Source organism: Colias philodice, chromosome 9 (assembly GCF_061535455.1).
Source record: "Colias philodice isolate Cphi_HAF_F1 chromosome 9, ilColPhil1 Martin Lab GWU primary, whole genome shotgun sequence".
Classification (NCBI taxonomy): domain Eukaryota; kingdom Metazoa; phylum Arthropoda; class Insecta; order Lepidoptera; family Pieridae; genus Colias; species Colias philodice.
In genome coordinates, this window is record NC_143094.1 from 11,296,247 (window position 1) to 11,324,119 (window position 27,873).

Here is a 27,873-nt window from a genome sequence, read left to right on the forward strand (position 1 = left end):
ACATATACATAATTTAATTTTATTTATTTACATTAAGTATATACATAATTACATACTGATATTATATCTACCTATACATAATATATATATGTATATATATGTATATCATGTTTTAACTGATGTATTTATTTATTAGTATTTATCATATTAATAGAAATATATCTTTCACATAATATACTCATGTTAAATTATCATTATATACAATTCTAGACTGAAACTCCAATAGTCACTTGGGGTCACTGAAAATCAGTGGTGGTAAGGTATTAATCACCTTGCCATCATATACTGAGTTGGCTCCATTTGTCAGGTCACTCACTGCCACATTACAGTTCTTAGGAATAAGATTATTTTTATTTAATTATTTTTCTTTTTATTTCTTTTTGTTTTTCCTTCGTTTATAAATGTATCTCGTGTTGTGATCTTGACAATATATGTGTTTTATTTATTTATTTAATGTCCCTTACTGCATGCTTTTCATGCAGTTGTCCGCACCATATGTATTGTGGTCTTTGTCCATACACACTTTCTCCAAAGCCCTGCTTTGGTCTTGTTTGATGTATAAGCTCCTGTATATTAGTAAAAGTTAATCAAATATTTAATTCTTATTTCTTGAAATTTGGTATAGTATTCTTTGTGTGATACAAATCAAAACCAACAGTCAGGTTAGGTAGACTACAATTTACAAAACTGGCAGGGTTGCCATGCAATGGTTGGTGGTTAATGAAACACTTGACTCGACTGTAAGCTTGTATTGAACTGCTTAAACTGTAGAACAACAGGACTATATATTCTAGACGCACACATACAATAGATTACACACTACACTGTAAACTGTAGAATTAATATTAAAGACATAGTTCACTATATATTTTGTAGTCTTTGATTATTTATACAACAGACTAGAAATAAATACTATGTATGCGATTATACCAGCTATTCTAGCCATCCATTTTAGTGTTCCTTAAAATTAAGTACATCTAAGTCAAAGGACAACTTATTGTGCCCTTGCCCGTAATGCACTCATAATAATTTTAAGTTGAATGTTTGTCATTCTTTATGTACCAAACACAGTCACGGCCACGGCGCTCATTCCATTTTACTGGTATTAAAACAGATGAAATCCTTCATGATCCCATATCCTTCTTAGTAGCAAATGTAGAAATCCCTTTCTTGTGTCTACAATGTTTTTGTGGAGAATCGTATTTACATTTAAAAATCCGAGTAGGTACAAAATATTATGTTGACAGTTGACGTTGACACTTGACGCCAAAGACTTGAAAATAAAAGGTACGTGTACATATATTTACATTAGTGCCATCTAGTGGCTCTGGAAGGAAAAGAACATCAAGTCTGTGTTTAACGTGCCATCTAGTGTGTTAAAAGCAAAAGACTAAGAGATATAATCGAACACGTAGTACGTTATTTCCCCACTGGCGCTTTAATTGCGTAAATTCATAGTGCAACTTTTTTTGTATGGAGTGCACCGTCTGTTGTATACGTAGTATATTATTATTAGTCTGTGGTAGTATCTACGCTCAGTATCGCTTGAACCACGCAGCCGAGCGCACGTCTCCCACCACTACTCGAAACACGTTTTACACTCGCACGGGACAATAGAATGCATTATAAAGAAGCAGGTAGTCGGGACCTGGAGTTCTATGAAGGATTATGACGTTTGTGTTGCCGCTTGTGCAGTGTTTTGTTAGATAGTGGAAACCGGCAAAATTAACTCCTACGAGGAGTTGGACCGCGCGGTGTCACCCCGAGGGGTGCGCCGTCGCCAGTTCGTCAAGGGTTGGAAGAAGACCATGGGGGTCATATCTAAGACCTTCGGCGTCGTTTTCAGTCTGTAAGTAACCTTCTCTATACTGCAAAAATCACAATAAAAAATTGGGTATTATTTTTATTAAGAAAATAAATTATATACAAAGTAAAAAATTCTGTAAAAAAACACGTATTTTTATAAATAATTCCATTAAAAATATTGTAAATGAAAACAAACCGTACCGACACGAAATTCAAAACGTCAGATACAATCTGATGTGTGTAGAGATAGTTCAAAAGATCTAATTTAAATAATTCATCCGCTAAAATGTACAGTAGAAACATTTACATTCATACGTGTAACATATTCCTACAATCTCGGCAATTTATCAAGCGGAAATAAAGGCCTGTTAGAGCTGTGCGTCTACTTGCGCAAGAGCATCTATTCGCACGTTAGAGGGACTTTCGCGTAATCCTACGATGAGCTTTATCTACTGTTCTCACACTACACTCAATTACTCGCATGCAAATATTATATAACGTGTCTCGTTAATTTTGGTCATTGGACCATTGTTTTGTACTCTCACGTTATATTCTAATTACGTTACCAACAATTTAAATGTACTTCGCTTTCTCCTCATATTTCATCGTCGAATGAGGTCAGAATGCTATAAAAAGACATTTGATGTAGACTTGGAGTTTGGGAAAATGAGAGAAATTGGACGTATTTGAATTGATTAGGTTGTGGTCGAATGTTTATTTACATTACATGTAAACAATGGTACGGTTATACGAGCATGTTATCTCACGGTTTAGCAACTAATCGTCTATTGTCCTCGTTAGATAGCGTGCTGATTAGCTGTTTAATTACGATGTAATGACGAGAGGTTACACCAGCCCTTATTATGTTGTTATTCGCATCCGCTACTTTATCGCCTCCGTGGTTATTTTATGTGGTTAGTATAATGTCGATTAACTGCACGGAATGCAAAGGATTTGTAATTTTTGTATCGTCAAAATCTGGTAACTAGGGAAAGAAAAATTATGATTATATTCTGGTTAATAACAACTTGTTTTATATCTTCTATAGCTTCTGTTACGATTAAATTTTATCTCTGGACAAAGTGACCTTTAGATTTTTTTTTACCATTTCAATAACTGTACTCTGCCATTGGATGATTTGGGTTTTTCAATCAGCATCCGCAAATGATGGGTTTCAACCGCAATTTGTTCGGAGTATATAATTTAGTTACTTTGGTCACGTCAAGTAATGTAATGATTAGATATATACATATGAAAGTATTATAATTAGTACGAATGGAATGAAATGGAAAAGTTTGATGGAAAACTTATTTCATACTCAGAACATACAAGAATATGTTATTAACTGTTAGTACTTAAAAGTTTCAATCAAGGAACTAACAGTTAAAGTACACATTATTATATTGTTTATATTTATAAACAAGCAATCATCCGATATTTTAATCATTCCGAATAAAGCAAATAGAAAATATCTTATTACGAGCGCGGTATATTTGAATAGATACGTCGGAAACATATTCATTCAAAGATTTATTTTAAAATAGCCGACGGCACAGGCCACAGGAGATTAGGATAACAGTTTTTTAATTTACCCTTTCGGTATTTTGTCCATCAACTTTAATGTCCTAGCTCATTTTAGAAAGCAAAGAAAGGTAGCGCAGGTAACTCGAAATTGGAAACAAGTGTATTTTAACGAAACCCTTATAAAAGCTTCCGTTGGCTCCAAAAATTATTATTGTGGTGATACTTTTCTTTATTTCGAGAGCTTTTTTATTCCTGACAAGTAAAAAGTAAATATGTATGTAACCATTTTTCTATGTAAAATTAAGTAAAGAATAGGTATTATTTATACTAAAATAGGTGTAGGTTATACTTTTTAATCATCGTCTTTTAAATAAATTTGTAATGATGATAAGAAATACCTGTTTGATAACTGAAACAATGTATGAAAGATTTGTTCCAACGAATAAGCTGGTTCCTTATCAACATTTAACGGAAATAGCCAAAATTCTAAGACCTACACGAGCACAATACGTTTAAGACAGTTGCTGATAAAGTCAGAATTCAAGTGAAATAAAACCTATAATTTAAATTATTTTTAATTTACTCACTGCTATTAATGAAAGAGATTCCAGTCTTCTGCAGTAATTCATTGATTTATACACAAATAAACGAAGACAGACATTGAAAGATGCTCAATAGGGACGCTTTTAATTCGTTGAAAATTCCTTGCTCATCCTAAACAGCTAACTAAGTTGTGATTTACAATCGATTAATTGATAGATGAATTGACAGAATCGTAAAACTATCGAGTCTATTCGTGCTCTATAGTCATTTGTTTCGGAGTTAAACTCGTAAATAGTATAGGTATATTAAGAAGAGCTGGAACGTCAACACATTTACACATTGCACATGTTAGGCCGGGAGATACTGACACAAAATTTCGGGTCATTTGTAACAGGATGGCGGTCTAGAGGGGTCTTAGTACGCAATGACAAAAAGAAAAATGATGGTCAGAACGCTGGTACCGGCGGACTAGTCGCGTGGGCGTTAGTCACACTCGTCGGATAAATAGCGAAAGTCCAACGATTTGTAACACAAAAATTTTAGAATTTACCGATAGCCCTTAAAAAAGATGTAGGCGGTAGTGTCATGCCATACAGTTACGATGTGACTTACAGTCCGCCATACCGACGTGAATGCGTTGATTTAAAAAAAACAATTCAACCATTTGTACCGGGCTCACTTTTGCACAGGTAACCATCGTCGTGCAGCCATTTACTAAAATCGCCATGCCATACTTTTTGGACGATTCCAAATGGTCGACATACCGCGGAAAATCTGCAAATTTTTGAATTTTTTTTTCTCGCCAAACGATTTGTACCACCCTACATTTTTATTTCAACAACTCCTGAATGATTATAAATAGAAGTGTGATAATGCCATACCTGTGGGAGGTGGCGAATGTGTATAATAATATATTTTTTTCTAGGTAGAATTGTATACAAACAAACAGAATATAATGATCCCATACTGTAAAAAATTATTTTACGTATTGTACAGTCGTATTTTTGAAACGTGACGAATAAATTAATTTTCAAGTATGGCAGCACTTTTTCCCCCTACTAGAAGTATGGCAAATATAATAATGGTCACATTTTATCAAATACTCTCCAAAAATCCAAATGCAATACTGGTACAAATTGTTTGGCGAAAAAAAATTTTTATTGCAGATTTTCGGCGGTATGGTGGCCATTTGGAATCGTCCGAAAAGTATGGCATGGTGATTTTCGTAAATGTCTGCACGATGATGATTACCTGTGCAAAAGTTAGCCTGGTACAAATGTTTGAATTGTTTTTTTTTTAATCAACGCATCGCGTCGGTATGGGGGGCTGTAAGTTACACCGGAAAAGTATGGCATGACACTACCGCCTACATCTTTTTTATGGGCTATCGGTGAATTCTAAAATTTTTGTGTTACAAATTGTTTGACTTTCGCTATTTATCCGACGAGTTCGACTAACGCCCACGCAACTAGTCCGCCGGTACCAGCGTTCTGAGTTCTGACCATCATTTTTCTTTTAGTCATTGCGTAATAAGACCTCTGTAGAACCGCCATTCTGTTACAAATGACCCGAAATTTTGTGTCAGTATCTCCCGGCCTATGTATGTGTCATATTTTGCAATTGTTTATAAATACAGGTTGATGTAATTGGTGTAGTACGAATATCTAAAAATCTATGAAGAATTTTGTGATACAGTAAATGGAAGAATTATAGACTATTTTACAGTATTTAATAAAATCATTTAATTTTTTGTTCATTTTCATTAGAAATGTCAATTTTTCTCACCAAGGTGGAAATTTGGATGATAAGGATCTTGTTAGAAAAATATAAATTTTAACTAAAATCGGCATTTTTTTTTTCAAAAATCAAATTACTAATTAATAATCAGAGTTATCACATTATTAAAAAAAATAAGCCAAACTATACACAATTTTTACCTACTTGATGCAATCCTCAAAGATCATGGACATAGTGTATTGCGCCTTCCCCCATACCATCCAGAACTCAACCCAATAGAGTTACTATGGGGCATAATTAAAGGGAAAGTAGCATCACAAAATGTGAACTTTAACTTGGAAGAATTATTTAGAAAGGAAGCAAATGCTATTAGTCTGGATATGTTTAGTGACGTTTGGAGAAAGACGCGAGAACATGAGGAAAAATATATTCAATTAGAACCAAAAGTAGATAATAATTACACTGACTCATTTATAATAACATTAAGAAATTCCGACAACGAAACATCGAGTTCTTCGAGCGATGAAAGTTACAGTGAAGTAGAAGATTACGATTATGATTAAATAGATTCTTCTTCTTCTCTATAGATACTGCTTTCTGAATTGGTGGTAATTGTTAAAACTGTTAAACTGTTATGACGATTCAAAAGTGCTTCTAGAAGAAGTCTAATTGCAGTGAAAATTATACAATAAACATGTAACACATATTTGTTAGCGCGTATTGGTAGGTATTACGTACTTACTACAAATATAATATATTTCTTAGATATCTTTACTCGACCAAAGTCAGGAATTTAATTATTATTTGATAATTGAATGATTATTAATACTTTTATCCAATTGATTATTATTAGAATAAATAATTAACTTCATCAATTGATTTACTTTTAAATTATAATTTTACAGGTAAATTATGAGAGCTTTCATAAGTAATTATATTTGCATATATATATATCTACAACGCACCCATTTTACAATTCAAGTCTAAAATGAAACTAGAGTCGCATTTATTTTTGAACATACTGTAAGTGAAATTGCATAAGTGTGAGTACTGTGAACATGCCAGCTTTCCCTAATTTACCTATAATGGTTCTTGTAATCGTTTTATATGGGAACGCAGTGGGGACGATAAATGGTGGTTTATTTTGAGATTTAGGACACTGGTTAACTGGGGATTAGTAGGTATATTTCTAACTAACTAGTAAGAGTGTTTAAGATTACAATATGTATTAAGGGTTTAACTGTAGATAATAATTGTAATATAAGTTTGACGGTTGGGAACTATGTGCTTTGATATCTCTCTAAGATCTAAGCTCTAAGATATAATAAAAATTGCAATGAATATCGATCGCAAATAATTTGCTAGAGTTTAGGTAAAACAATTATAGTGTCCGAAGTAATTGAAAGTGTTGTAGATAAAAAAATTATAATGCTTGAATTTATAATTTATATGAAAGATATAGAATTCCCAGTGTACGTTGCGTGCATGTAGTATATTAGAACTAGTGTTATTAAGCTTGGCGGTAAACCAATTTATACTCTATCCTCTATGGAATAAAGGCTATCGTTTCATTTTATTTGTCAGTTTGTTCCGGTAATCGGTTTTAAGACAAACATCGTGTTACGGATTACACTGTGTGTGGAGAATTGTCGTTTTTAATCATTACTCTGGATATAATCGATCTTTTATCCAATGGTATTACTATAGAGCTTTTCAGGCTAGACTTTGAAGTAGAAATTTGCTTGCCTAGTTCCTATACGTTTTGGCTGTCTTCTATTATGTTAACTATTTTTTAAGTACCTTATTATAGTGATAGACATGTGATTTTGTACAAAAGGAAACAGTTTGTCATTCCGAAGATAAAAATAAGAATTATATTTTATTCCTTTTAAGATAAGTTTAAGAGGTTCTATTGTTAACGCTTATGATGATTAGCCTTACAAGAGGTTCTTCATAAATAAGTACAATTAGTATGTCTAGACTCTAGACTAAATGTAACCAATTTAAGAAGCATTATTTTTGTAAACATTTTCAAGTTTTTAAATAGTTTTGCACGGTTTAATTCTATTTAGATAGAAAGAAACATTAGTGTTGACAAGCGTAGTTAAAATCTTTATACAACATACCGTTTGTCCACTGTATTTTGTGGTCTTACTTATTCGAGGAAATAATAATATTATGATGTTTATTTCCATACATACTGATTTAAGTAAAACCTAAATTCATATCTAAACTGCAAAAAAATTTGTAAATGTTTAAAAACGGTATAAATTTTTTAGTTGGGCTAAAAATTAACGTTACATTAGCAGTAATATTTTGATCTTTGGACTTCAATTCGGAGAATCCAAGCATAACTCAAAAAAGTAAAACATTCTTGCGTCGCGACAGTAAAAGTAATTATCCCACAATTAAAATGTGTAATGAGAGCGGACCGGAATGATGTCCTGTGATGTGAAACCCGAGTTGTGTGTCCAAGGAAAACTGCTTGCGATCGACGATCTGTGTGACGTCACAATGTTGTATTGAGGCATCTAATCGAATGGAAGATGCATTTTGAAAACAATATAATAATGCATCTTCTCATGTCACTTTGTATGTATGCAATGGTAGGTAATATAGTAATCCATGCTACTTAACGACATTTTCTCTTTTGAATTTTAATTTTATAAAATTAAGGATACCGAAATTCATCATACAGTATAAAATGCAATATATTTTATAGACTGAATTTAGAACTGATCTTATAGAAACCTGAATTAATCAATTTAGAAGCTTCTTCCATATTTAGAGAGTGAATAAAAAGTACAGTTAAGAGACCTATAATGTTGAAGCAATATGAAATAGACATATATGAAAAATGAAATTTCTCACACCATATATGATTCGTATTTGAGTAAAAGCACACCTATTTGAACATACCGTTATTAGCAATCATCGCAACATACAATATACTATTGTACCTTATATGTAAAACGCAAAATCGTTTACATATAGGATTATCGGCTTATCAGCGGGTAATAAAAGACAACTACTTCGTTACTATGTTTAATTGTTGAGGAAGGAGTGTCGCAATCGGTCATTGTCTTTGCCTTTAAATATAGGTATTGGTGATAACATTTGTTTGCTATGTTTATAGCTTTTGTAGTAGGTGTATGTTGTAAAGAAATATTTGGTATCATTGTCATCAATACATGGGTATAAGACCTATGAAAGTAACAGCTTTTCTAACGTAAAAATTAGCTTTATTCGCTACATGCAATGAAACAACTCCCTCGATACATAGAATACTTAACTATCAATTAAATTTGCTCTAAAAAGTTCTTTTAGTGCGTAACAAGCCGTAGAACCGAGGGCATCCTTTCTAAAAAACTTTGCATAAAACATTTATTAAAGCTTGTCAATTTATAGATGTAACTGTTTACTTTACTTTGTTTCATTTAAATAAATAATTCAAAAATAAATACCTAATAATAATATTCATCCAAGTCTATAAACGGTTAGACACTGACCTTTCCGCGCCGTTTCGAATCTACCCTCTATTTTTGCATTAGCTATAAATACTTGATAATTTCATTAATTCGTATCGAATGGGGTTAAGGTAATTTAATAATATTCTTTTAACGTATTACGAATATAAAATATAGATTACAATGCCGGCATCCTAATGTGTTATAATGATAGAGGCCGGTCGCAAATTAATTAAGGGTGAACGGATAATTTATATTTAAACCTTAATCAACCTTTATCCACACTCTACTCATTTCGCTCGTAAATCAACTTTATTTTTAGTTTAAAAGGTTTTATGAAATTGTTGCAAAAAAATTGTTATTTGATTAGATGCTTTGAGATATTATATCTTTATATTTGTTAAAGTAAACTGAATTTTTAATCAATCAATTATTATTTGTAAGAAGTTTCAATAAACCATAAACTCATGGTTATAATTAACAGGAAGCTGGATATGGAATCAATGGAAAATTCCGTTAAAATAAATTATTGTTCTAGAATTCAATCAATGAAATACAATTTGGAAACAAGAAACCGGCGTTTTACGTTCATGTAAACAATGTCAGAGCCAAGGTTTGAACAAATTATCATTATAATGCAAATGCAATGAGAATTAGTGTGCCCGAATTGACCACGTCACGCCAATATGTAACACCAAACATAACATGCTATTTTATAACTTAAAAGTATAGAGATAAAGCTCAAAAAGCTTCAAATATATTGTATAAGTTTTTCAGCAACACGCGCTCAACTGTATTATTTATTGCCCATTTTTATTATCCTCGCGTGGGTTTTTTTTATTTATAAAGTTGTACATGTGTTGCCATCTATGTTATAAAGTTTTTGTGACATTTATAGTTCGTAAAGCACAGATTTTTTTTTTATTGCAACCCCGGCAATGGAGCAGGCGACCCACTTGATGGTAGGTGATAGTCGCCGCCCATGACGTTACTCAATAATGTAGAGTTGATGCAATAAACTCTACTTACTGCGCCAAATGTGTAAATAGAGTATTTAGAGAATTTTAAAATTACATGTCTTATAAATTATAATCCATTATTAATTGTCTGTATTAACTACGACAAAAGTTCGATTGATATTTTTCTACTAAATACAGCAGTTCACCACAGCTTAGACCAAAAGTAGAGTGATATTTTTAAATCTCAAAGAGCTCTTACCGCTCGTTACCATAACGATTACAATCAATATACGTATTTTAGTATTTTGTTCTTTATACATTGAATTTACATACGTGGCAGGAAGTCATACAATGTGGGACGCCATGGGCGATGGGACCACTCAAGCGAGACCCCCACTTTATATGCAAACTGCTTAATTGTAGATTTAAAACTACAATGAAACATTTAATTAAAGAAGACTTACAGATATCAACTGGTTTCTTTTATGTTTTAAATTGTTTAAATGTTGTACTGTCGAGTATGAATTAACTTTTATAATGTTTTTTTTCAATTCATGTCCAAAAAATTTAATATTCGTAGAAAATTATTTTACTTTTGTAAAATAGCCACGTTTAATCTGATAAATTCATTAAATTTGGAATATACAATCCTCTAATTATTTTACTAAATTTTAAGTATTATTCGTTTTAAAATAACAAAAAAGACTTAGAAACATCTCAAAAATACTCTGAGAAGATTAAAATGCATAATTAGCAGCGATTATCCAAATTAGACCTTCTGTTAAGTTTCAAATGAGTTACGTAAGAAGGATCTATACATAATATCATATGGCTAATTACTGTAATTCTGAGATATTTGTAATACCTTGCTCTGTTTATTTCGATAATACATACTAATTATGCGTTTTATATTATGTTTACATACGTCATCATTATCAAGCTAATATTAATATGATGACTATTACTATATTATTATGACGTCGGTAAACATAATGCGTAAGTACTAAAATATTTTTGGTAAAATAAATACGTGATAAAAATTAGATAGCCAAGTTAGTTTTAATTTACACTTACACTTATCTCAAAGTTTTGCCTACACGTAATTTATAGGGTACTTAGTTATAATTGGCGTACTTGAGTATTCCCTTATATTTATATATTCCCTATATATTTTATTTTTTAGATTTGGTCTTGAATATTACACGTATCATCTAATAGAAGATTGGTAATTTTGCTTTATACGCACCCTTAAGTTTTAGACAAAGCGGACGAAGCCGCGGTCTGAGAGCTAGTTTCCAAATTCCAATAATGTAAATGAGCAAATGTTTCAAAAATATGTATCAATAACACCTTATATACCATATAATATTTTCTAAGAACATTCAATGAGTATTAAAGAATGAACTATATTCTCTAGTTCGACGGTAAAGCAAACACGGGCGCGGATTCGATACGTCCAAATGTTTTGTGTTATTGTAGATTGAAGCCACTTACATAATTTGTGTGAAGTGTCAAGATTTCAGATCTCAAGGCCCGCTCTTTGTGAGTGCTAGTCTTTTGTTTTCGTCAGCACCACCAGAGGAAGTAATTTGTAACAATATTAAGCACGTATTCGGGTCGATTTTGGCTGAGGTCGAGCCAATGTCGCCTCTTACATAATTTAATATCTTTTATTTTAATAATAACAATTGGATACCTACGTGTCAATATTTTGTTGTCAATTTCGGCTCGTCCCTTGTTTGCTTTGTACTGCTGTTTCAATATTTTACGCTAATATTGATGGAAGGAAGAATTTTAATTTTATTCTCTCTATTTCGAATGTTTTGCACAGTTGTCATAGCTACTACTTTATATTAACATTTAAATAAATAAAAGTTAAATAATAAGGCAGTTACACAAAATTAACGTCTAACGAAGCACAAATAAATGGTCTATGTTTAGATGTCTTCATATATATGGCTTTCTCAATTTTTCCCGAGGTCTAAATTTTAATATCGGTGTATAATGATAACAGAACGACGCCGTAAGCGTGGCTTTATTAGTATTATTACAGATTATTATCTTCCCTAATCACGGGAGGAATCTAGCTCAGGGATCTGTGATTATCATTTTTCAACATTATATTGTATTAGGTGAATAACATGCTATCAACGGTTCAGTAAAGAATAACCTTAAAAAGTTTATTTCACTTGAGCTTTACACATTTTAGCCGTTCTGCAAGTAGGTATTATATTTTTTATATAGGAAATCATTATCTATAATAAATTCCCCTCAATTAAATAAGGAAAGGGTGTATTTTTGCAAGCTGTTCCACTGAGGGAAATGCAGGTGTTTTTACTCTTTATTTATTCATTTCCGGGTCTTACAATTATTATCTTTAGCGTGGTTGAGTAACATTTGGCAAATACGTTTGTCAGTTAATAAATATCCATGCCCCAAAAAAGTATTTTGCACTTGCGTTATAAATATGCTAATAATTGCGTAATTTATATTATAATAAAGGGTAATTAAGTAGATATAATCTCAGACAGAAAAACATCTTGACTTAAATAATAAAAAAGTTAAAAATAAAACTATAATAATATCATTCTACATATTTCATGATGGACACTTTAAAACTCAATCCGATAAAATCTCGCAGTAATAGAAACGATACCCTAATAATTAAATTAAAGTTTGATAAGATACAACAGTAAAAGAATCAAGATGTCAAGACATCGGGATGAAACGTTATTTCCAACCGTCATGGTCGTAGACCCTGCTTTCAAAGCGAACACCTGTTGCCCAACACGTTTTTACAAAATTAGACCTTAAAAGGATAGAATAAGGTTATAATTTGATTGTTTGTGGGTTTGTTTGAGGAGGCATACACGCCGGAGGCTCCATAGCGCGTGCGCCCTTAGGGGAATGCCTCCTATAGTCATTAGGTTTTGGAAATTGGTGCCATCTCAATGATATATGATCGGGATATGCCGGATGCCTGTATAATGACCACGATGTACGCCCGGTTTAATTCTTCTTTCACGTTTCTAAGATCAATTTTGAATTTGGAATTGTGTAATATAGGTACCATAGAGTAAATATATGGTTCTTATTTTTTTTAGCGTGGATGCAAAGACATTAAATATTGACATTACGAATTAAATAATTTTTTATAAAGCATAAGTAGACGAAACTAATAAAAATAAACTAGAGTACTCTGTTATAACTATGTTGTTGATAATATATTAAAAAAAATCATTTACAGTTTTAAACTAACCATTCTTTAATTATATTACTACGTACGTCGCTATTATTATTCATAGCATATGTAAACTATTATCTAACCAAAACAGATCTAATAAAGCCATCTGAATTAAAAGAAGCATGTTAATAGCGGTATAATCCTTCGCGACAATCATTTGAATACCATATTGGTTTCAAGGCCGGCCTATAAAAGGGTCAAATTGTTATTGGTTAGTGCATGCGCCGAATTTTGTTTGGTCTGCTGTTTCGCGACCATTCTTAATGCGTTTATGACGATATAGCTAATTAAGAGCACTGGGTAAGTGTGTATAAGTTTTATAGGCCCAGTGATAAAAATAGCATTCTGTACAGCACTTTACAGAACATTTCTTTGAACACTAGCTTCGGCCCCCGGATTTGCTCCGTGGTCCTAATATAAAGTGGTCTATATTTATTTTTAAAGACTTTAAAAGAACACTTTATAACATATAACCATCCATTCACTTTGCAATTATAATTTTCGAAGACGACTTCTTTCGAAGATAAAACGTAACTCTAGACGCGATAATATGAATCCCAATTTTTATGTTATTTAACAGTAATTAAAGATGCTTCAAGACCCAAAGTTAGAGTTCATTTTTATTTGATCATGTACAGTAATATACTATAATTACTAGGTATATAAATTACATCAATGGCGTGATTGAACTAATTTACAATATTTAAACCGTCAGTATTGAATCTTGTCTTGCCTCTACAGATCATTATCATTTAAAATACCGATGTAAAATACAGGATATTTAACTTCAATGGTTACAATGATTGCGCAGACCGACATCCTGGGTGATTTTCTCATGGAATAATTCCGAAGTCTCGTTATTTCTACTGATTTTGTAATTACCTTTGTGAATAATATTAGTTATTATATTGTATGAATATTTCTAAAAGTTTTTTATAAATTTATATTTGACCTTATTTGTAATTCAAAGTTGAATGTTTATTTATTTGTACATAAATGTGTCAAATCTTAATTAGAGTTTGACATAAATAATAATTAAAGTTTTATTTTTTATTCACGGTTATATAATTTGTTAAATAAGTAACAATAACTAGTAGAAGGTTTTTGCAAAATTTCGACATAGGTAGTTTTGGATTGTAAAGCGGATATCCCGCCAGTTTGAAAAATGATTTTTTTTTTGTATTACTTTTATAATAGATTTGCATAGATAAGCAACAAATTGTAATACGTAATTTTTTTTTTTTTTTTGTTTGACCTACAAATATGTTATGCCATATACCTTGAGGGCTTCCTTTAATTAGCCTTAAGTATTTTTAATTACATACCTTGTAGATTATTTATTTTTTAAGTGATTTATTAATATTAATATCTCTATCACTCCTAACGAAAGCAATTGTCACTACACTATATTAATTTTAAAAATAATTTTGTTAAAAAAAAACATTTTAAAATTAATGACCTTATATGCAATTTGTGCATTATTCATATTTTCTTGTACTATTAATCGTTGCAGAGCAGGTCTGTACTAAATCTCCATTCTAATCGATTATAGGTATAACTGGCCCAAAGCACTCACTTTGTCTTTGTTTAAGCTCCCATTCCACTTCAGTAATATGCTTTATAAATAAACTAGCTTCTTATAGCTAAATCCGCGTCTATTTCTCATTATTGCGATAGAGCTAATAATTCTCCATAGAAATTCTTATCCCATATTTCATCTGCTGTTAGTTTTAACTTCGTTTTGTTAAAAGGTTATACATTCGAGGACTCCATCTAACTTTATTTTGTGGGTGAAGCGTAAATTCGTAGCAAATATTTGCATTTATTATACGAATCTAAATTTCTTCCTCTTAAAACCGCATATGCCTTTCAAATGGAACAAAACTATTAAAGAATAGAACTATATTTCCATGGATAGCAATCTTTATGGTAGCCCACCTTCCTCTTTTTGGATCTTTACGGTACGTTGTACCTTACCGACAGCTCTAAGATAATTTTAAAGGAAATTGTCGGTGTATAATTCATTCTATGTATATATAAATATACCATTATATATAGAGATAAATATAAACGAGACTTAGGAATAATCTAAAGGCTGTAAGGGTAATTTTACTTCGAAATATTTGTTACATGTTTCTGTTTTAAAGTAATTTATATACATATATAACAGCGGTCAAGGATATAGGAAGTATTTAACAATTGCAATTTAATATACAATACTTACATTTCCAATTATGATATAAAATTATTTGTAACCACATGGTAATACAATTCGATACTTCTAAATCACCGTTTGACGTGATCGTACGCCACTAAATGCGTTTTAACAACTTCCTTATCCAAGTCAGAAAAACGATTAAAAAGTGTAATAATATAGCGCTCACATTCGCAATTAGCAACTGCGAAATTATAACGTAGTATCTCTCATTGTCTTAATGTTGCACGCTCTGGTTAACCACTTTCACACTTGGCGATCATCTTGGTTAAGGTTACGTTAAAACTTTATCAAGTGGCCACTTTTACTTTTATGTTAGGTTATGACTTTATGAGTACGTAAAACAATGGAGAATTAGAAGCTCTGTGTATTTGGTAATAAAGCATGATCACGTAATTAAGATTCATAATAGAGAAGGTGTTCTGAAAGCATATGAATTACTTTGAATTAGTTATTCTAAGTACCTAATGCTGACTACAAGCCAATGAATATATTTTGATCATTGAAATACATTTAGGAAAACAAAAGTCCGTACTAATCGTTGAAATAAAATGATATATCATAATTGCTTTTTGTAAGTTCGAATTTACTGAAATAATTCGCAAATCCCTAGCGTCCCAGCATCCCTATGTATATGAAAAGTGCTCTACGTATAACTACGTAGTAGTTATATTTAAGACGAATAAATTTAGTACACAAAGTAATACACTAAATGTATTCGTGAAGGAAAAAGTCCTCCGTATTTTGCAGTCTCCTGAAAAACCGCTCTTACCACTAGCCGTCTTCTATAAATTTAGAACTGCTTTTTCTATCATAATATACGTTCTAACAACCAGTTTCTACTTCCAGCCTGTTCGAGCAGGAGATCATGAGCTACGTGCCGGCGTCTGGCTGCGGGGCCAGCGCGGCTCCTTCACCCGCCGCGTCGCCCGCCGCCGCACGCAGCACGCGGGCCCCCGCGCCGCAGCGGAGGGACTTCGAGGCGAAGCTCCGGGCCTTCTATAGGAAGCTGGAGAGCAAGGGATACGGACAGGGCCCGGGGAAGTTGAAGTGAGTGTAACTGACCCTGCCAAAATTAGAGATTGATTTTATGGTTTTTGAATTGATGATGTGATTCTTTTAAGTAAGAAGTGTAGATTTAAAGAAACAAGTAATTTAAGTATGAAGAATACCTCCATATTTTATTTTATATACCCTTTAGAACATTTAGATTCATCACCTCATAACTATGGAAAAAAATATGTAAACTATAATATGTAACCTTGTTAAGTACTACATTTTTTCTAAATATACTTAAGGTTGATGTTCCGACCGTCCCTCCATACATTTTTGATTACCTCTAAACACTTAACACAGACACTATTTCTTTAAAACTAATCATTTTATCACTTCTCTATAATGAAATGTGTGCGCGTTCGACCTTTTTAATCAATAATTTACAATATTTACTTAGAAAAACAACAGTAAAATACCGGAAAAATTTGACACTTCTACAGTAGTGTGCGTGACTTTTGCCAAGCGAAACACGACATAAAGCACGACATCTAGCGCATAGACTATATACTTATTACAGATCTAGCGCGTCAATGTCTAAACGAAAGGCGATGTTTAGACATTGACGCGCTAGATGTCGTGCATTCGCGTTCGTTATCTTATGCATAATGAGCATAATTCTAATAAATCAAAGTTCTGTGTAAAAATTGAGTAATTTCATTTCCAATCGTTCAAAGAAAATAACAATAAAATAAAATAAAACTAATGACCTTAGAAACTATGTTTTTTTTTATTTATTACTCATTATTGTTCGTCCGTCGTAGGTCTGTAAACTGTATTGTACACTGAAGGTAAATGGTACTGTAGGTACTTTAGTTCGGCGTCGTCGCTCGTCGGCTTGATATAAAATTACATTCTTGATTTCATTGACACGCGCTATGATTTGCGCGCGGAATTTCTTGTGTTGTGAATTTATTTTTGTATGCTATGCATTTTAATTGATTCAAATTGCAATGTTTCTCTAGTATGCATTTGAGACTATATTGTAAATTGTAATAATTGATCGTGGGTATAGTAATTAATTATTCTAATAACGCAATTAGTAATATATGTATTTTCGGTGGGATTCAAAACAAAAAATTGGCCCGTGATTTTTATGAAATTTCACCACATTGCAAATCACATCAATCATAGTTCATACACATGTATGACGAAAGTGATTAGTATTGTGGCTAACATTGACTCATCAGTTCATCACTGAAACCAGTGATAAATCAGTACCTATATCATATTGTGTTTGAATATTTTTAAACAATGATATAAGTATACAATTATTATAAATCGGTAAACTATCAAAGTAATCACAAACTTGCAAACATTGGTAAAATGTCCAGTAGTTTATGAGCCTATTCATTACAATCAAACAAACAAACAAAGTTTTCCTCTTTATAATATTAGTGTAGACAAACACTATGAATACGATCACGAATGCAAATTCGGGGATTTTCTAATTATTGCTAAATAATAATTGAATTCGTTTTGAAATACTCTATAATTTTTAGTGTATAAATAGACATTTATAATGTGGTGCTCATTTTTTTTGTACTGCTAACGCTATTGTAGGTACCTATTTTCGTTGTTTTATTTCAAGTGAACACGGCCATACAATTTTGTCACGAGCCGCCTATGATTGTAGGTACTTTTGTTAGGCTCCTTCGTCGTCCGCGTCGGCTCGAAAGTTCTTGATTTCATTGTCACGCGCTATGATTTGCGCGCGGATTTTCTTGTGTTGTGAATTTATTTTTGTATTATTATTATTTTTTATTTATTTTTTTATTTTATTGATTCAAATAAAATATTTCACTAGTATGCATTTGAGACTATATTGTATTATGTATAATTTATCGTAGGTATAGTTATTCTTATAACGCAGTTATATTTTCGGTGGGACAATTTGACCCGTGATTTTTCTGAAATATCACCACGTTGCAAATCACATCAATCATACACACGTATGACGAAAGTATAGTGGCTATAATTGACTCATCAGTTCATCACTGAAACCAGTGATAAATCAGTACATATATCATATTTTATTGTGTTTGAATATTTTTTAAACAACGATATATACAATATTATTATAAATCGGTAAACTACCAAAGTACTTCCGAATTTTCAGACAGACAAACAAGTAGTTTGAACACGCAGTTTTCTTATACTAGTAGCAAAAATCAAAACCATAATATTATGTTTCCCTACTATATTTTACTAAAAGTCGAGTGCGTCGAAATCGTAAATAATAATATGTTTTTCACCTTCCTGGTTATTTTCCCATAGTAAATAGTGTTTTAGGTTTGTTGTTGTAGGTAGGAATAATAATAATTATTCTTACATGTTGGTTATGAAATGTATATTGAAATAATTTACTTTTACAAATCATTAGTGATATAAGTTTTGAGTGAAAATGCTTGGATCAGCATAATATTATATGGTACTTCAAATACATGTTTTGATAAAAAAAACAATAGTGTAATAAAATAAAACTGCGTTTTATTGTAATCAATGTTGACAATTTTAAATTCCAAAATTATTGATCAATAAAATAGTTTACACCAACAAATATAACTTTTATTTTTATAACAATCGTTCATAATATAAACCGTAGCAGGTGGCGTTTTGAAGTTCTGTCTACTCATACAGAAAAATGGAAAACTTTTTTTTTTTGTAAACAATTTATTACTCATGTTGTTTGGCAACTCGAAGCGTGGTCGTCCGTCGTAGGTACTTTTGTTCGGCGTCGCGTCGTCGTCCGCGTCGGCTTGATATAAAACATTCTTGATTTCATTGACACGCGCTATGATTTGCGCGCGGAATTTCTTGTGTTGTGAATTTATTTTTGTATGCTATGCATTTTAATTGAATCAAATTGCAATATTTCTCTAGTATGCATTTGAGACTATATTGTAATAATTGATCGTGGGTAGGTATAGTAATTAATTATTCTAATAACGCAATTATATTTTCGGTGGGATTCAAAACAAAAAATTGGCCCGTGATTTTTATGAAATTTCACCACATTGCAAATTATATATTATACAATTACAATTACAATTATTATAAATCGGTAAACTATCAAAGTAATTACAAACTTGCAAAATATGCTTTTCCGAATTTTCAGACAGACACACAATTTTATTAGTTTGTTTTAGCAAAGTAGGTACCTATACCTATACGCTTACGTCGCGCGTCGCGTCGTCGAAAACGGTGCGCCCAGAAACAAACATACCTAATTCAGTTACAATCCTTTTTTTGTTCCGTAATTTATTGTATTTATTCTAATACGATTTTTTTTATTCGTCGGCCAGTTCTACTAGGTATAAAAAGATAAAATTGAAATATAATTATTGTAGCGACAGCCATATTATGTTACTATGTTTTCGTAAATATGTTTTTCACCTTCCTGGTTATTTTCACATAATCTTATCTTATATATAAAAATGAATCGCAAAATGTGTTGGTACTTGGTAAGCGCATAACTCGAGAACGGCTGAACCGATTTCGATCATTCTTTTTTTATTATATTCCTTGAAGTACGAGGATGGTTTTTATGTAGAGAAAACGTAAATATTATGTACCACGGGCGAAGCCGGGGCGGACCGCTAGTATATATATATAAATGAATCGCAAAATGTGTTGGTAAGCGCATAACTCGAGAACGGCTGAACCGATTTCGATAATTCTTTTTTTATTATATTCCTTGAAGTACGAGGATGGTTCTTATGTAGAGAAAACGTAAACATGTACCACGGGCGAAGCCGGGGCGGACCGCTAGTCTTATATATAAAAATGAATCGCAAAATGTGTTGGTAAGCGCATAACTCGAGAACGGCTGAACCGATTTCGATAATTCTTTTTTTATTATATCCCTTGAAGTACGAGGATGGTTCTTATAGCTAGAGAGCTAGTTAGTTTAGTTTTAGTGCAGTGGCAGTGTAAATGTTGTTGTTGAGGTTATGTAAATTTAACACTTTAGTTAACTACCAAGATATAAAGAAATGAGGATAGGACACAATAACTATTGGTTGAGGTATTTATAAACTCATAATATACTTTTTAAAAAAATCACGTTTTAATAAATTTCTAGAATTAAATTAGAACAGCTGATTCAAAATAGCCTAAAAATCTTAATAATAATAATTACGCTTCACAGCAAGAAGAAATGTACCATATGTACCCGCACAAAGTCGATATTGTGTTGCCTACCGTTCGACTCAATGGCTAGGGTTGTAACTACCTTTAATAATTATTACCAAACTAATAAACCGAGTGATGCGAAATAACCATAATTCTTTTAGAGTTTGATAAAATGATCAGGCAGGTATTTTCTTTAATCCTCTGAATTCTCGGTTACTAAATTGTATCGTTGAAATTATTCTTAATCGCGTAAATTTAATAAATAATCATATGGAAAACACTTTTCATTTGTTTTTTTACTTTCACGCCCAACTACTATACAATAATTACGTTGTTTCGGTATTTTGACGAGAAAACGCAGGAAACATCCGTTGTATCATTTTAGATAGATTGTATATTTTGTATCTGTAGAATTGAAATCAAAGCTATGTATATGTTGTCTCCATTCTTTTCTTATCGGATTGTTGATCCCAATGCGAATGCGTCACTTAAATTTTATAAAAGACAATTAAGAACATCAAAAATAAAGTGATACGTAAATATTTCACAGTGCAATATATTATGTAATTAATAATAATTATATATTTATGAAAAAATAATTACATCAGATTTAATAATAGCAATTGTTTTGAATGTACATAATATGAATAAATGATTACATCATAATAGTAATAATCACAATTGTTTTATTTCCCATTTGTTGCAACCCTAGCATATTTTCATGTAGCAGCAGAAGTACCTACACTGGCGGCGCGGCGGCATCGTGCGACATCAAAGGCATTGCCTTACTAGGTAAGTTTATAATGACTCATTTCTTTTATTATATAATTTACGTTTTACTTTTACAGAATCCGATTCAATGGATTATGAAGACGAGTCACACAACGCCATACGATAGTGATGATGAATGAACATTTCAATAAATGCATGCGTGTTTTTTTATGTTGTTTTGTAATTGTTAATTGTTTCTTAAATAAAGAAATAAACTAAATATTTAAATGATGATTTGTTATTTGCAACACAACTTTATATTTGAGATTCTTTACAAATGTATATTTAGTTTTGTATCATCAAATTTATAAATTTTATTCCATAGTTTTCAAAATTAAATGTAAATGACCATAAAAACATTAATAAAGTAAATCATTGATGTAAGGTCAGGGAACGTAATACATATATACATCTGACCATGTAGAAGCTAAGTCTTGTTGACTGCTGAAGTCTGTAAAGTTTTGTTGTCTGCTGAAGTCTGTACGCAATGAAAATGTCTGCCGTTTCGAAAATAAGTTTTTAAGACCCTAATAAATAAAATATATGAATGGCAGATCTGGTCAAATACTTTCAAAATTGTATTTTTTTCAGCACTTTCATAAGTGTCTGCCAGAATGTTATCCGCGTGATAATGGTCTGCCATTGTTATTTTCCGATAGTAATAATAATCTATTTTCAAATATCAAAATGGCAGACGTGGTCAAATGGTTTCAAAGTTCGCCAAAAATTTCCACCTGTCTTACCTAAGCGCGCGCCCCGTCCACCACTCTGGGCTTAGTGACTCCTCATCTCATGTATAGTAGGTATAGGGGAATCAACACACAAAAATCCAGGTCTGGTCAAATACATACAGGTAGCTTTGCGCTAGCTCTCTAGCTATTACTTCTTATGGAGAGAAAACGTAAACATGTACCACGGGCGAAGCCGGGGCGGACCGCTAGTAAATAATAAAATAATAAATAGTGTATTAGATTTGTTATTGTATCTTGTATACCTACGAATAATTATTCTTACGTCTTGTTGGGAAATGTTCAAATACCTACCTATTGAAATAATTTACTGTTACAAATCATTAGTGTTATTAGTTTTGAGTGAATAGGCATGGATCAGAAATTCAGAATATAATATGCTACTAACTACTCAAATACATACATGTTTACACAACAAACACCACTGACCTCTATAACTATAAGTTATAGAGGTCAGTGACCGTCAGTGACAAACACTATGGATACCTACGCTCGCGAATGCAAATTCGGTGATTTACTAATTATTGATACCTAGTCATTGAATTCGTTTTGAAATAGCCTGTACTTTGTAATTTTTAGTGTTATAGACATTTATAAAATGTGGTGCTCATTTTTTTGTAATAAATCATCCCGAACGCTATTGTATTTTCGTTGTTTTATTTCAAGCTTAGATCATTAAGTAATGGATAACACTCGCAGGCGTTTCCCCTTTTGCTGAGGTATAAGATTATTCGAATCGAAAAATCTTATGCTTTCATAAAAACTACTTGCGTAATCGATTACAAACACTCTGCGTATTCGTAAAACATCGAAAGGACGTCTGCGAGTGCTCCGCTAAAAATGCCGTTTTGCACTGTCAAGTCTTGCAGAAGCAATTCAAACATGTCGAATATTAAAAAAGATGGAATAACCTTTAATTTGTGTATATTTTTTTATTTTTTAACGTACATTTCTAATTAAATGCAATTTCTAATAATCGTCGATGTATCGTTTAGCGATATGATCAAGACAAATAATCGAGTCATGTTTCGAGAGAGAAAGAGACGAGACTATCATGGAAAGAAAATATACAAATTTAATCTTTATCTACTAAGAGAGAAAGTTGAATTTAAAACGCGATAATGAACCGCATTCCTTACGAGACTATCTTTTAAAGAAATACAAATTTAATCTTTATGATCTAAGTTATAAAGTTGAATTTAGAACGCGATATTGAACCACACTCCCCACGAGACAACTTGGAATGAAATACAAATTTAATCTTTATGAACTTAGGGATAGAGTTGAATTTAAAAACTCGTCGCTTAAAAGGTCGTAAATTTTTACGACTTTCGTGACACAAATTATTTTTGTGAATGTGTGATTGTGTTTCAATAGTGTGAGTTGCCCTCCCCGCACCAAATTCAGCAGAAAGTTTAGTTAGTACATTTGCCAGCGTACTCCATCCATTACTTAATGATCTAAGATTTCAAGTGAACACCTATACAATTTTGTCACGAGCCGCCTCTGGCCTCTGGGTGAAATAAACAAGTCAAATGATTTTTGTTCTAATTGTATTTTGGTAGTAGTTTGTTTAGAATTTACATTACCATTGTTTAATTTTTATTTTGTATTTGCAGTAAAATAAAAAGATGAAAAACTTCATTAGGTATATTGTACGACACCTCACTCTGAATCGCGCTAGCGAAATTTTTTCGTTACAGAGCACATATACAACTTTCGGACAATCTTCATTGAGGCCGGCCGGCAAATCGAGTATGTCGAGAAACTTCACTTATTCGATGGAGGTATTCTACCTTCCTTCCTCCACAGTTGTGGGACCCCGACGTGCATTGAACACGCAGCTTTCTGATACTAGTAGCTAAAATCAAAACCACAGATATGTCTGTGATCAAAACCATAATAATATTTTTACCTATTATTTTACTAAAAGTCGAGTGCATCGAAATCGTAAATATGTTTTTCACCTTCCTGGTTTTTTTTCCATAGTAAATAGTGTTTTTGATTTGTTGTTGTATGAATAATTATTCTTACTTGTTGGTTATGAAATGTATATTGAAATAATTTACTTTTACAAATCACTAGTGATATTAGTTTTGAGTGAAAATGCTTGGATCAGCATAATATCATATTTGCTACTTCAAATACATGTTTTGATAAAAAAAAAAACAATAGTGTAATGTACCTAGGTAATAAAATAAAACTGCGTTTTATTGTAATCAATTTTGACATTATTTATTTCCCAAAATTACAACAAAATAGTTTACGCCAACAAATATAACTTTTATTTTTATAACAATCCTACTTGTTTTACATTCACGCCATCTAGACTTAAATCTTTATCATTTTTGTATACGTCTGTGTGTGTAAACGACCCTGTATGCAATGACAGATGTTATAATGCATTTTTTTACCGAATTGGGTGGATTTTAAGGCAATGATATGACATATTTCAATAAAATATAATATTCAGTAACCGCCATGACTATTCCTACGACCTTAATCTTTTCCAATTACGCAAAAACTCAAATAAACTAGAAATGTAGAATTCAGCGCCATCTAGCGGGATATTGGCTGGGAACAGATCGTAGCAATCACCTTAAAGAAATTATTTCATTTTACAAATTCAATCATCTTTCTAAAGTTTCCTAAACTTTTTAAAGTTCGAATTTACTGAAATAATTCGAAAACACCTACCGACCATGAAAATAGCTCTACATAACTATGTTGCAGTTTTCCCATACTTTTTAGGGAGTTTTTTAATTCTTCAAGAAATTATAATAGAAAAAAATACCACAATCCATACATATAATCGCTATAAACATAGAGCTAATGTATAACCACGCACATTCCAGGTTACACATACGCCGTGAACACCTCCTCGAAGACGCGTTCCGTCGCATCATGTCCTGCAGCAAGAAAGAGTTACAGAAGGGCAAGCTATGCGTAGTATGGGATGGCGAAGAAGGCCTGGACTATGGAGGCCCCAGCCGAGAATTCTTCTTCCTTCTATCACGGGAACTGTTCAACCCGTACTATGGCCTGTTTGAATATTCCGCGAATGACACGTATACCGTGCATGTGTCGCCGATGTCAGCGTTCGTGGATAACCATCATGAATGGTGAGTTTTAGCGGGAAAGTTTTTTTTTTTCGAAAATAGAAAACAATGTTTATGGTAATAAAATTGTCTTGTTAATCATTTATGTATTTCAAAATTAACAATGGAAGTTACAAAGAAGGGAGATAAAATTAGGAGATTGCGATACGCGGTGTTGTACAATGCTTCGCGAAGATCTGTAATGTGAAGAAATTCTCTAGTAGGAAAAAATTTGTTTTGAAAATATACGAACGTAGTTAGTTAGATTAATAAAAGATTAAGAATACTTTGGCAAATAAATATTATTTTTTTATTCTGTGTAGGAGTGGTTGCGTCGAATTGCTTAAATTATAATAAGTAATATTATTTTATTTTCTCAGTCATAATAAAGAATAAATTTAATTTTCAGTGCTAAGCTTTAAGAAGTATTAAAATAATTAGTTTATGATAAAAAATCAACGCAAAAACTTGATGGACGGACTTGATTATTGCATGGAGCTCATTGTTTGACTTAATATTTCATACGAATAATATTAATTAATAATACTTTATTTTGTAATTAACTATCACAAACTCGGTATTCGTTTGAAGGTCGAAACTAGGTCAAATTGGCCAGATTATTTTATTTACAAATTTTCAATTATTTAACATTGAGAAACAAACAAATTAATTTACTAATACGCTAAAAGTTATCTAAAGCAGTTACTAACGGTAATTACTGTAAGGACACAAGAACAATTGCTACAATTATACTCAATAATGAATAATAAATATATATTGTGTTTATTTTCAAATTAGCTTGCTATAGTCTATTCTTATACGGAAGGAATTAGCTCTTACACAATGCTTTATTTTTCCGCCGTAACTACCCATTTAAAGATGGTTAAAAGAAACATGATTACTATCTGTATTATTAATTAGATGTATATTTACAGATAATATATAAATTAATTATTTTCTCTCTAATAAATACTTAATAGTTTATTGTATTTTAATAACGAAGATTGCTAATTCGGTGTTTATGTGTTTACCTTTTTAAAATAAAATAATAGTGAAAAAAATATGGATTAGCACGTAAGCTGCTAATCCAAAATATAATATAAGTACATTTAATCCAGATCCGATCGACGTTGCGTATAAATATCTATGCATACATTCTTATAAGCTATTTATTTCAAAGCTTTCTCAGGATTACTTAAAATAATAACTCTACATAATTAAAAAATCTTTATACTTAACTATAATATTGTATCGGTAATTAAAAGACTGCTTAACATTTATTTATGGTATAGGTACCCTAGAGTTGGTATACCATGACACATTTTTTCATTCATGGGAGGTCAATGTACCGTACAATCGACGCCTAATAAATTAATAATTGTCATTACTAATTCACATACTTCCGTTCATTGTACTTTTGTTACTGATCCGCTGCCAAACAAAGCCCTTGCGACAGACGGCTAAAATAATGAATCATTTAATGGTTTAATTGTGTTGAAAACTATGTATAAACAGTGGTTCATTTTTACCTGAACTATAAACAATAATGAAAAGGAATGACTGGACGAATGTCACGAAAGGATATTGTGAAAACATTCAATTATGAAATTTTATGTTCTTGTATCAATATGCTATTTTTGGTAAATACTAAAACGTTGTAGGTGTGTACTTTATTCAGGTAAATATATGGGGATGTCTCTTAAAAAATCCATTAAAAATAAGTAGTGGTTACCCTAATGATTGAAACGGTATTAATTTTGAAATAGATAAGATTTTGGACCCACTTTTTGTTATAAAAAATTGTAATAATGGGAATGTCTTTATATTTTTATTACAATGGTTATTTTGTCTCTGACCTACCTATTGTCTTTATGGCCCTTTTCGTAGAAATAACGGTACAATAGTTTTAAGTCGTCAGCGTCACTTAACTAATTGGGTGAATGTGAAAGTACTCTATTGTTTGATTTTATTTGGAAAGTGAACTATATTTGTTGATGGTTATTGCACGCCTCATAAGCGAAGCGTTGAGGTGGGTACTACTGTCACTTCGCGCAAAACATCTGATTTTTCAAACTTAAAATGTCTTTATGTATCATACATTGCACTTGTAAGATAATACATACACACACATATTAAGAAAAAACACTATTTTTAACGTTCATGATATTTTTGATGTCATTTTTGTTATTTAAACTAGTTAAAAAACAGTTTAAAAAAGTTCTGTCTTGGACGTCCGTGTGTCTGTATGTGCGGATCCTTTTTCTTGTTAACACGATAGCGACCGAAATACTTTACTAATCGAGTCTTTTTTTTTCTCTTACGCTTGAGTATGCTCAGGAATAGAACCCTTTCATTTTTCAGGGTCTGATTCGATGTGGTTTAATTGTTATTAAATAAACAAAAATAATAAATAATAAATATTTATTAAAAAAAAATTATGAGGCGTGCACTTTTGGATTTTCCAAATTTTTTTCCCTATTATTATTATGTACTTTAACAAGATGTGTTGATATACAAGTTACTAAGGGACTCTGTTTTCAAAAATCGATGTAATATTTATATTGTTCCACTTT

At 31.6% G+C, this 27,873-nt stretch overlaps 1 protein-coding gene and 1 long non-coding RNA gene across 4 annotated transcripts in view; one reads left to right on the forward strand and one right to left on the reverse strand.

Moving 5' to 3' along the window:
• Nucleotides 1-27,873, forward strand: part of LOC149486146 (uncharacterized) — a 117,161-nt gene that overhangs the window by 83,589 nt on the left and 5,699 nt on the right. For all 3 annotated transcript variants that reach the window (XM_089699489.1, XM_089699491.1, XM_089699490.1), the window contains 2 exons: nucleotides 16,345-16,545; nucleotides 25,058-25,324. In XM_089699489.1, coding sequence (XP_089555615.1) covers nucleotides 16,345-16,545; nucleotides 25,058-25,324 — 468 coding nt within the window. The remainder of the gene's footprint in view (nucleotides 1-16,344; nucleotides 16,546-25,057; nucleotides 25,325-27,873) is intronic.
• Nucleotides 111-27,705, reverse strand: LOC149486147 (uncharacterized). Its single transcript, XR_016316105.1, has 2 exons — nucleotides 27,341-27,705; nucleotides 111-1,529 (listed from the first exon to the last, which is right to left on the reverse strand). It is a non-coding gene; the product is annotated as an uncharacterized LOC149486147 (long non-coding RNA).